The sequence below is a fragment of the Coregonus clupeaformis genome, unplaced genomic scaffold (genome assembly GCF_020615455.1).
Source record: "Coregonus clupeaformis isolate EN_2021a unplaced genomic scaffold, ASM2061545v1 scaf0846, whole genome shotgun sequence".
NCBI lineage: Eukaryota > Metazoa > Chordata > Actinopteri > Salmoniformes > Salmonidae > Coregonus > Coregonus clupeaformis.
The window spans coordinates 153121-165538 of NW_025534301.1; the positions used below are offsets into that span (position 1 = coordinate 153121).

General features: G+C 42.2%; 1 protein-coding gene across 2 annotated transcripts; it reads left to right on the forward strand.

Moving 5' to 3' along the window:
- Positions 1-366: 366 nt before the first annotated feature.
- On the forward strand, positions 367-11638 carry sft2d2a (SFT2 domain containing 2a). 2 transcript variants are annotated; one of them, XM_041869900.1, is made up of 8 exons: positions 367-526; positions 763-852; positions 1960-2045; positions 2276-2357; positions 2500-2535; positions 10734-10792; positions 10918-10947; positions 11108-11638. In XM_041869900.1, exons 1-8 carry the CDS (start codon positions 461-463, stop codon positions 11145-11147), a joined length of 489 nt encoding a protein of 162 aa, XP_041725834.1. In that variant the 5' UTR covers positions 367-460; the 3' UTR covers positions 11148-11638. The 2 variants fall into 2 exon arrangements, with proteins under 2 accessions (XP_041725834.1, XP_041725835.1); XM_041869901.1 differs by lacking the exon at positions 10734-10792.
- The last annotated feature ends 780 nt before the right edge of the window (positions 11639-12418 follow it).

A 12418-nucleotide genomic window follows, 5' to 3' on the forward strand; every position in this document is an offset into this window, starting at 1 on the left:
ATTCCATATGTAACTGTGTTGTTGCTTTATCTTGGCCAGGTCGCAGTTGTAAATGAGAACTTGTTCTCAACTGGTTTACCTGGTTAAATAAAGGTGAAATAAAAATTTTAAATTAACATCACTGACCCATTGTAAAATGAGAGGCCTTTGTTTAACATTGCAGCCAACAGTGCAGGCGACTGCCGACTGACTGATCTACAAACAACCTTGAGTCATAAATAACTACTAATTATTATTTGTAGATCAGTCAGTCAGTCACAATTTACCCATGATACATTACGGTTTTGATCCTCTCGAACATGGCCAGTCTCCGTAGCAACATGCCTAGCTCCGCCCACTGGGATATGGGATCATAACTAGTTTGAGCTTCCGAAGTAACGTCACCTCACCGGACCTCAACCGGACGCAAAATACAGCAAACAGTCCTGACTTACTGCGCTCAGCCAACGCGTTAAAAGTCATGGACAAACTTAAATCAGTTTTGAGCGGAACGGATGGACCCAATGAAAACGGCAACATCTTGCAGGTAAAAAAACTAATTTATCAAATGTAGTATAAATGGATATTATAGGCTAATATTCATACCTTTAATCAACTGTCATTATTATAGAAACATAATAATAAATTGTGATTAAAGTGTAAAATACATGGATGTATAGGAATCAAATTTAATTAAAAGTATATTCTTAAATCAATGCATCTTCTCTCTCATCATGTGAACTCGACCTGTGGCTCTTCACTGAATGACTTTACTTGTTTCAGGCAGCAAATGAAGCATCTACTTTGGGTTGGGGTACACGAGTGAAGGGATTTATGGTCTGTTTTGTGATTGGGGTCACCTGCTCAGTCTTGGTAAGTAGATTTGAATATGTTGCTTTCCTACATACAATTATTTACAGTATTAAAATGTGTGTTTGTGCTCATTTGCGCACCGCCCATTTCCGATCAGCAGACACCTTGTGCATCCAGAGAGATGTGGTGCGACTGGTTCATCCTGCTCTCAAGAATGTGCAACATCTTTTGTTTAATTCAGATGCCTCAGGTGTTTTGTTTAGTTCAGGTGAAACTCACCACCTTCATGTGTTCTGCCCCACATGACTTTAAAGGGATAAATGACGCCCTTTACCTACTGACCCAGAGTCAGATGAACTCGTGGAAACCATCTTTATGTCTCTGCATGCAGTTTGAAGGAAGTTGCTAACTAGCGTAACGCAATGACCGGCAGTCTATGGGAATAGCTAGCATGCTAGCTGTTCCTGTAAACTTCCAGTCATTGTGCTGTGAGTTAGCGTTGGCTCAGGAAACTACCCAACTTCCTTCATACTGGACACAGAGACATAAAGATGGTTTCCACCAGTTCATCTGACTCTGGGTCAGTAGATAAAGGGTGTCATTGCCAAAATCCCTTTAAAGGAAATAGTTATCTAGCGTTAGACCAGGGGTATTCAACTCTTACCCTACGAGGTCCGGTGCCTGCTGGTTTTCTGTTCTACCTGTTAATTAATTGCACACACCTGGTTTCCCAGGTCTAAATCAGTCCCTGATTAGAGGGGAACAATGAAAAATGCAGTGGAACTGGTTTCAAGGTCCAGTAGAACTGGTTTCAAGGTCCAGAGTTGAGTTGGAAGGGTCTAGAGCCAAAGTAGGAGGATACAAATAAAACATGACTGGTCATTGGTCAGAATAATCAGATCAGATTGTGATGTCATGCTCTGGGCCAAAATCTCCATCCCACCTGAACAGGCTGAAATTCCAGGCATTGTTTTCAAAAAGCTCTTACACTAAAAGGGCATTCTCATAATTTTCAGAGTGTTATTTCAACATCATAGTGTGGAAATATCATTAAAACAACATTAAATCACGTTTTTGGCTGCACTGCCCCTTTTAAAAATGGTTTATATTAATGACATCTTCAATTTGGAGGTTGAAACTGATAAATGATCTGTCTTGCCTCTACAGGGGGCATGTATGCTCTTCGTCCCCAAAATAGGAATCCTCCTCTTCATCATCTTGTATTCCTTTGGAAACCTGTGTTCCCTCTGCAGGTGAGATTCAGCAGGATGCCCCCAACACGTGATGACTCAGAACCTTTTCAGCAGGAAAACACATTTCCTTCATCATGACAAATATGATGCAGTAAACTGTCAATGCCCTGATATGTGATTTATGTCCTTAGAAACGAAATGTCAACAATTTATAACAGAGGGTGATTGTGTCCTTCTATGTGGGTGTGTGTTTCCTTAGCAGTCTCTAACTAAACCTAACCTGTCCTCAGCACCATGTTCCTGATGGGACCAGTCAAACAGCTGAAGAGGATGTGTGATAAGACCAGAGCTCTGGCCACTACTATCATGTTGGTGAGGACCAGCTTTAGAAAGGACTGCATTCCCTTTCATGTCATTTTGTAGCAGTATGCGAATATGAAAATAATGAGAATCCTACAAAGAAACTAAAGGTGCATAAAGTTTGAATGAACTTGTTTTCTGTTCTGTTTTCTAGACCTGTATTGTGTTGACTCTCTGTGCAGCCTTCTGGGTGAGTTAAGCCTATATTTTGATGAATTTTGTGATGTTTTGGTTTTCAGCATGTTTTTTTCCGGCTGTTTGTGCACACAAAAGGTTTTATTGAGGCAAGTCAAGTTCGGGTCTCCGCCCCCTCGTCTGTGATTGGTCAACAGTACTACTCCTAGCAGGAACAATGGATTCTTCAATTAAGTGTTTGTTGTCGTCCAACGAGAGACGACTAGTTTTCATGCACATTTTGTCACTTCAGAAATACTTTGCAAAACATCTTAGTTAGACGTAAAATTGCGCGACTCCGCAAAAACGTCTAAATAAATTACAGATTTCTTTATGGCTATGTTGTGGCTATGGTGGCTCACGAGGGACAAACAACAGTAATATTGCCAGGTCTTCAGGGAGTATGCGAGCACAGACATTCGCTTTGCCTAGCTGAGTTCTGATAGAAGCAAACTGAACATATGTTCTGATAGAAGTAAACTGAACATATACACTACATGGCCAAAAGTACCTGCTCGTCGAACATCTCATTCCAAAATCATGGGCATTAATATGGAGTTGGTCCCCCCTTTGCTGCTATAACAGCCTCCACTCTTCTGGGAAGGCTTTCCACTAGATGTTGGAACATTGCTGCGGGGACTTGCTTCCATTCAGCCACAAGAGCATTAGTGAGGTCAGGCACTGATGTTGGGTGATTAGGCCTGGCTCGCAGTCGGCATTCCAATTCATCCCAAAGGTGTTCGATGGGATTGAGGTCAGGGCTCTGTGCAGGACAGCCAAGTTCTTCCACACCGATCTCAACAAAACATTTCTGTACGGACCTCACTTTGTGCACGGGGGCATTGTCATGCTGAAACAGGAAATGGCCTTCCCCAAACTGTTACCACAAAGTTGGAAGCACAGAATCGTCTAGAACGTCATTGTATGCTGTAGCATTAAGATTTCCTTTCACTGGAACTAAGGGGCCTAGCCCGAACCATGAAAAACAGCCCCAGACCATTATTCCTCCTCCACCAAACTTTACAGTTGGCACTATGCATTCGGGCAGGTAGCATTCTCCTGGCATCCGCCAAACCCAGATTCGTCCGTCGGACGGTAAAGTGTGCATCATCACTCCAGGGAACGTGTTTCCACTGCTCCAGAGTCCAATGGCGGTGAGCTTTACACCACTCCAGCCGACGCTTGGCATTGCTCATGGTGATCTTAGGCTTGTGTGCGGCTGCTCGGCCATGGAAAACCTATTCATTTACATTTTGCATTTTTTAGTAATTTAGCAGACGCTCTTATCCAGAGCGACTTACAGTTAGTGAGTGCATACATTTTCGTACTGGCCCCTCGTGGGAAACGAACCCACAACCCTGGCGTTGCAAGCGCTATGCTCTACCAACTGAGCTACAGGGGACACATGAAGCTCCAGACGAACAGTTATTGTGCTGACGTTGCTTCCAGAGGCAGTTTGGAACTCGGTACTGTTTTGCAACCGAGGACAGACGATTCTTAGGCATTACGTTCTTCAGCACTCGCCGGTCCCGTTCTGTGAACTTGTGTGGCCTACTACTTCAGGGCTGAGCCGTTGTTGCTCCTAGACGTTTCCACTTCACAATAACAGCACTTACAGTTGACTGGGGCAGCTCTAGCAGGGCAGAAATTTGACGAGCTGACTTGTTGGAAAGGTGGCATCCTATGACGGTGCCACGTTGAAAGTCTTAGCTCTTCAGTAAGGCCATTCTACTGCCAATGTTTGTCTTTGGAGATTGCATGGCTGTGTGTTCGATTTTACACACCTGTCAGCAACTAGTGTGGCTGAAATAGCCAAATCAATATTTATTTGTCACATGCATAGAATACAACCGGTGTAGACCTTACCAACAATGCAGTTTTAAGAAAAATAATAGTTAAGAAAATAAAATAAATAAATAACACAATAAAATAACAACAACGAAGCTATATACAGGGGGTACCGGTACCGAGTCAATGTGCGGGGGTACAGGTTAGTGGAGGTAATATGTACAGTTGAAGTCGGAAGTTTACATACACTTCGGTTGGAATCATTAAAACTCGTTTTTCAACCACTCCACACATTTCTTGTTAACAAACTATAGTTTTGGCAAGTCGGTTAGGACATCTACTTTGTGCATGACACAAGTAATTTTTCCAACAATTGTTTACAGACAGATTATTTCACTTATAATTCACTGTATCACAATTCCAGTGGGTCAGAAGTTTACATACACTAAGTTGACTGTGCCTTTAAACAGCTTGGAAAATACCAGAAAATGATGTCATGGCTTTAGAAGCTTCTGATACGTTAATTGACATCATTTGAGTAAATTGGAGGTGTACCTGTGGATGTATTTCAAGGCCTACCTTCAAACTCAGTGCCTCTTTGCTTGACATCATGGGAAAATCAAAAGAAGTCAGCCAAGACCTCAGAATTTTTTTTATCTTCTACTCTGAGCCAGGAGAGACTGACATGCATGTCAAAACATATCGATACAATAGTAGTTAAGATTGGGAGAAGTCTGCCCATAATAAAGCGCTGCTCTGCTTTCTTAACAGCACTATCAACTTCCGGTAGAGTGCAGGTATACAAGATGGTGTATTGAATACACAGCGGTACAAATCACCTCAAGATACAAACAATATTCAATATCAGTAAGTTAGACTAAATATTAACATTTCATATATTCGTGGGTAATAACATTCAATCTGGATAATAACACAAAACAAATTATAAGGCTAGAGAAATATATCGACTAATATTACAACAACACGCAACACCCAAACATGATGGAAGATAAACGAGGACAATCAATCTCCGAGAGAAAACGCGACTCCTCGACTGATACAGTTGATTTATGGTTTTCACCACTGGGACTGGTAAGTGCGGAAAGTGACCTGTTGATAAATGACAAACTGGGCATACTAGAGTTGGTCAGTAATGATGTAAAAGAGTTGAAGGCGAGTCTTGAAATTTGTGACGGAAAAGCTGCGATAATGGAGAGCGATACAAAAAAAACTAAAAGGGACCGGCACTAAGATGGAAACGGACGTTAAGGAACTTAAAAAGGAGAACAACTTTCTGAGAGAAGCCTTACTAGACATACAGACTAGATCGATGAGAGAAAATCTAGTACTTACAGGTATCCTGGAAAAGGAGGGAGAGATTACAGATAAGATAGTGAAGGACTTATTTCTTACAGCGCTTCAAATTCCACTCGAGGCTGTCGACAAAATACAACTTGAACGTGTACACCGTGTCGGACAAAGCGGACAGAGATATGATCGTCCAATCGTTGCCAAATTTTCTTTTTTTAAGGATAAAGTAATGGTTAAAAGCCTAGGTAAAAGACTTGCTGGCACGAAAATAGGCATTAATGATCAGTTCCCGAGGGAGATTGGGTACAGAACTCTGCGCCGTTCTGCAATCTTCAAGGAAAATAGATTAAAAGGGAAGCGTGTTGCTCTTGTTGTCAATAAACCAAATGTTCCGCGACACAAAGACTACTCCATGGCTATTCTGAAAGTTCTAATAGAGGAGTCGAATAATGGAACACCCAATACTAGCCATGGTAGGGATTGGAATGGAACACCCAATACTGGCAATGGTAGGGATTGGAATGGAACACCCAATACTAGCCATGGTAGGGATTGGAATGGAACACCCAATACTAGCCATGGTAGGGATTGGAATGGAACACCCAATACTAGCCATGGTAGGGATTGGAATGGAACACCCAATACTAGCCATGGTAGGGATTGGAATGGAACACCCAATACTAGCCATGGTAGGGATTGAATGGAACACCCAATACTAGCCATGGTAGGGATTGGAATGGAACACCCAATACTAGCCATGGTAGGGATTGAATGGAACACCCAATACTAGCCATGGTAGGGATTGGAATGGAACACCCAATACTAGCCATGGTAGGGATTGAATGGAACACCCAATACTAGCCATGGTAGGGATTGGAATGGAACACCCAATACTAGCCATGGTAGGGATTGGAATGGAACACCCAATACTAGCCATGTAGGGATTGGAAGGAACACCCAATACTAGCCATGGTAGGGATTGAATGGAACACCCAATACTAGCCATGGTAGGGATTGGAATGGAACACCCAATACTAGCCATGGTAGGGATTGAATGGAACACCAATACTAGCCATGGTAGGGATTGGAATGGAACAACCAATACTAGCCAGGTAGGGATTGGAATGGAACACCCAATACTAACCATGGTAGGGATTGGAATGGAACACCCAATACTAGCCATGGTAGGGATTGGACTGGAACAACCAATACTAGCCATGGTAGGGATTGGAATGGAACACCCAATACTAAACATGGTAGGGATTGGAATGGAACACCCAATACTAGCCATGGTAGGGATTGGAATGGAACACCCAATACTAGCCATGGTAGGGATTGAATGGAACACCCAATACTAGCCATGGTAGGGATTGGAATGGAACACCCAATACTAGCCATGGTAGGGATTGGAATGGAACACCCAATACTAGCCATGGTAGGGATTGGAATGGAACACCCAATACTAGCCATGGTAGGGATTGGAATGGAACACCCAATACTAGCCATGGTAGGGATTGGAATGGAACACCCAATACTAGCCATGGTAGGGATTGAATGGAACACCCAATACTAGCCATGGTAGGGATTGGAATGGAACACCCAATACTAGCCATGGTAGGGATTGGAATGGAACACCCAATACTAGCCATGGTAGGGATTGGAATGGAACACCCAATACTAGCCATGGTAGGGATTGGAATGGAACACCCAATACTAGCCATGGTAGGGATTGGAATGGAACACCCAATACTAGCCATGGTAGGGATTGGAATGGAACACCCAATACTAGCCATGGTAGGGATTGGAATGGAACACCCAATACTAGCCATGGTAGGGATTGTAATAATAAAGAACATTTATAGTAGGTATAGTATTTTATAAAGGGATAAGACGGTATTACAAGAAAAGAAAACAAGCAAAATAATACATCTTCAAATACAACTAAATTAGAACACAAGTACTCAATCAACATAGTGGAGATAAAAACATAGCAAACAGAAGACATAGAAGGCACAGTATGTGTGGATGTATTGTGATGGAAGATGTCGTGTGCGTTTTTGTGTTTTAATAAGTGTGGCGTTAAGTGAGTGAGAAAGGAAATGGTTGCATATCCCAGAACCAACGTGTGTCTGTGAGCAGGGGTTGTGAGAGAGAGCTTTCAATTTTGTGCAGATGAGGGATATACATTTGAAAATATAGTATACATCTAATATATATTTTTATTGTCCTAACATGATGGAACGATCCCCAACCCTATATCCTAGACACCCACCTGAGCGACCCATACACCAAAGAGACGTCCCCATCTGTTTTATGGACCTGCTGTGAGTTGCCTATATGCAGCCAAAACAGAAAGATAAATGCGGTCAGAGACCTACTAGAGCAGCACCGCCCCCTCAAGATTCTGAGCCTGCCTGGCAGGGTTGGTCCTACAAAGCCAGAGCCCCCTGACGGGAGAGCATAATATACAAGGACATTCTCAAAGCTGCTAATGAGAACCTTGACGACCTTGTACCTAGCCGGTAGGGATTCCGGTGGGGTACCCCCACCCAGGTAGTGGCAGTGCTGGCAACACTGGCTGCAGTAACCCATGGGGAGGGGGTCACACTCGGACAATCAGAGAGGGGGCTTATCATTGTGGCCCAGCTGGCACAAAATAATCAAAGGTCTGACTGCACGGAGATGCTTGGGAAAAATGGTTACAACGGGGGACCAGAGTGTTTGTGTCTCAGGTGAAGAGGGTGGATCTGATCTCCATCACCTAGGACTTGACATAGATTAAATAGATTAATCAAATCTCACATTGTTGTCAATTTGTGCTCAATCTTGCATGCTTTCTCAAACAGCTGTAACTGTATATGCATTTGTAAATCAGGTCCTTTCTTGAGTTGGGCTCTGGGATGTAACAACCGTTGAGCATCTGATCTTATGGTTGATTGTGGAGGAAAGGGGTTGAGTGTGTTAGAGTGTGTGTGTGTGTGTGTGTGTGTTTATCCCACATCTGTTGCAAGGGGGTAAGGATGTTAGGGAGAATATAGGATGAACCACAATAATTGTTTGCTAAAATAATAATTGCTTGTCAAAAATGTAATGTAATACAATGGCAATCCGGGTTATAGGTTAAAATCCTACGCATGAACTGCCGACATTATTACGCATATTAATTGATAAAGATGGAAAATAAGATATGCAAGATATTTGAATAGATATATATTTTTAAATAGCTATATTTACAGCTGTGGGAAAAATGAAGAGACCACTGCAAATGTTTCTTAAATCAGCATCTCTACATGTATGACAGCCATTCCATTCCAGTGTCTGTTGAATTCCAACACAGGCACACCTCATTTTACTGAATTAGGTACTGATTAGGTGATCACATGAACCAAATCTTATTTAACGAGGGAAAGTATAAAAACCACTGCTGTGGTCATCACTATCCTCTTGCAATAGGACCAGCTGGATGGCAAAAACAGTGCTAATAGTACCTCAAAAGTAATATTAATCAAAAAATAACTATTGACCATGCCAAAAGAGTTGAAAAGGAAAGTTTTGAGTGAGGAAAATAAGGGTTCAATTCTGGCTTTACTGGCAGAGGGAAACAGTGAGCGTCAGGTTGCTTCCATCCTTAAAATGTAAAAGACGGCGGTTCATAAGAACAAGGTCAAGCAGCAGACATTGGGGACAACAAAGCTACAGACCGGCAGAGGGCGAAAACGACACTCTACTGACCGGGATGACCGCCAACTCATTCGAATGTCACTCAACAACCGTAGGATGACATCAAGTGACCTACAAAAAGAATGGCAAACGGCAGCTGGGGTGAAGTGCATGGCGAGGACGGTTCGAAACAGGCTCCTAGGGGCAGGGCTGAAGTCGTGCAAAGCTAGAAAAAAAGCCCTTCATCAATGAGAAGCAAAGAAGAGCCAGGCTGAGGTTTGCAAAAGACCATAAGGATTGGACCGTAGAGGACTGGAGTAAGGTCATCTTCTCTGATGAGTCCAATTTTCAGCTTTGCCCAACATCTGGTTGTCTAATGGTTAGACGGAGACCTGAAGAGGCCTACAAGCCACAGTGTCTCGCACCCACTGTGAAATTTGGTGGAGGATCGGTGATGATCTGGGGGTGCTTCAGCAAGGCTGGAATCGGGCAGATTTGTCTTTGAGAAGGACGCATGTATCAAGCCACGTACAAGGTTGTCCTGGAAGAAAACTTGCTTCCTTTTGCACTGACATTGTTCCCAAACTCTGAGGATTGGTTTTTCCAGCAGGACAATGTGCCATGCCACACAGCCAGGTCAATCAAGGTGTGGATGGAGGACCACCAGATCAAAACCCTGTCATGGCCAGCCCAATATCCAGACCTGAACCCCATTGAAAACTTCTGGAATGTGATCAAGAGGAAGATGGATGGTCACAAGCCATCAAACAAAGCCGAGCTGCTTGAATTTTTGCGCCAGGAGTGGCATAAAGTCACCCAACATCAATGTGAAAGACTGGTGGAGAGCATGCCAAGACGCATGAAAGCTGTGATTGAAAATCTGGGTTATTCCACCAAATATAGATTTCTGAACTCTTCCTAAGTTAAAACATTACTATTGTGTTGTTTAAAAATGAACATGAACTGATTTTCTTTGCATTATTCGAGGTCTGACAACACTGCATATTTTTTGTTATTTTGTTATTTTTACCAGTTGTCATTTTCTGCAAATAAATGCTCTAAATGACAATATTTTTATTTGGAATTTGGGAGAAATGTTGTCAGTAGTTTGTTGGACCTGCAGCCACTCCGTTCATTATTATATCGGACCTGCAGCCACTCCGTTCATCATTATATCGGACCTGCAGCCACTCCGTTCATTATTATATCGGACCTGCAGCCACTCCGTTCATCATTATATCGGACCTGCAGCCACTCCGTTCATTATTATATCGGACCTGCAGCCACTCCGTTCATTATTTTATGACCAAATAGTTAATAAGTGTATTTGATGTTCATGATCAGCGGATGCCTATAGTCTCCTGGCCAAAGGTCAAAGTTCCCTGATGATAAATTAGATTCTTAACTCTATTTATATTAGGGGACTTTTGTTACTAACATTAAATTTTTTTCTAGTGGAAGAACTTTGGTCTCGCATTGTTGTTTTGCATTTTGCAAGTCATAGCATTTGCCTGGTGAGTTAGCTTTTGTTCCTATTGTAATATGTGTTCAAATCTATGCAGTCTATGTATAATAAGTTTCAGGCTTTGATGGATGTGGAATGTGTTTAATTGAACAATCTGTCTTCTCTTCTCTGCAGGTATGGCTTGTCATACATCCCTTTTATCAGGTTTGTTGTCTCATCATTTATGAAGATAATTTTCTGTTTTTAAAAAGACTACAGTTTTGGGTCTATGTTGGAATTTATCAGAACAACTGAACAGATAATACGTATTTTGACATTATACTGTACAGTTTACCTGGTTGTTCTCTTGTTGTTTTTACCCCAGAGATGCCATCCTGAAGATAATTACTATGTGTGTGAAGTGAAGACCACAGGGTGGCCTGTCAGCTTGAAGGAACGACTGTGCCTCAGTTACAAAGGATAACTTTCTGTTCTGAGCTCCATGCATATAGTTCTGGAACTGAAAGGTGTATTGTCCAAACCTTGGACACAGCAGTGCTGCTCCAGCGGGGGCAACCAACTCCTTACAGTAAAATTGCACTACCTCTCTATCCCCTTTTCCATTTAAATGACCTTTTAATGGTGTTTTTTAATTTTTATTGATTTGTTACAGTGTTGTATTTCCACTATTAGGGAAGTATAGTGCTTTGGGTTTATTTAGATGTTTTCACATAATTTCTAGTGGAAACATTTGTCTTACTTTTTTACAATGTATTTCTATGTACTATTGTGGGGAAAATTGTTGGTGATGAAGTAAGAACATGTAATTATTCGATACAATAGTTGAAAGTTGTTTTTCATAAGGTCTCTGAATATGCTGTGAATAATGTATTCTAAATAAAGGTTTATAAATGAAGGACTTTATTCAGAAACCTTGATGTTTTTATTTATTTGTAGTATCTCCAGAGGTGGGTTCCTTTAGCATAATGCTTCCCCAGATCCAGCCAACATAAGGAGAGCCTCCAAGGAAAGGAATTAAAGTTCACCACCGATGGAATCCAGCCTGCGAAGAATCAACACCAGAGATGGAAGAGGAAGCGAGACATCCCACTCCCTAATTTTTCTGTTTCAATAGACGGGTTAGCTGAGAACATCACGAAAACGATGTGCACACTTCAATGAGCCAGAAGGTTGTGTGTTGTTGTGATTCTGGACGGCCAGATGACAACAGTGATAAGAAACTGTCATGTGGGGAATCATAAGTGGCTATTTTCAATTGTTCTTGATACTATGTCTTGTTTTGAGTGTCACTGCTAATATGAGGCTGGTCCTCACTACATATTCGTCGCCAAACCCACTGGCTCCAGGTCATCTATAAATCACTGCTAGGCAAATCCCCGTCTTATGTTAGCTCATTGGTCACCATAGCAACACCCACCCGTAGTCTGCGCTCCAGCAGGTATATCTCACTGGTCATCCCCAAAGCCAACACCTCCTTTGGCCGCCATTCCTTCCAGTTCTCTGCTGCCAATGACTGGAACGAACTGCAAAAATCTCTGGAGCTGGAGACTCTTATCTCCCTCACTAACTTTAAGCATCAGTTGTCAGAGCAGCTTACCGATCACTGCACCTGTACACAGCCCATCTGTAATTAGCCCGCCCAACTACCTCATCCCCATATTGTTATTTGTTTTGC

Coding starts and splice junctions, on each gene's coding strand:
- sft2d2a (XM_041869900.1), top strand. CDS start 461: ATGGACAAACTTAAATCAGTTTTGAGCGGAACGGATGGACCCAATGAA. Junction 527..762: donor AAAACGGCAACATCTTGCAG/GTAAAAAAACTA, acceptor TACTTGTTTCAG/GCAGCAAATGAAGCATCTAC. Junction 10,793..10,917: donor CAAGTCATAGCATTTGCCTG/GTGAGTTAGCTT, acceptor TCTTCTCTGCAG/GTATGGCTTGTCATACATCC.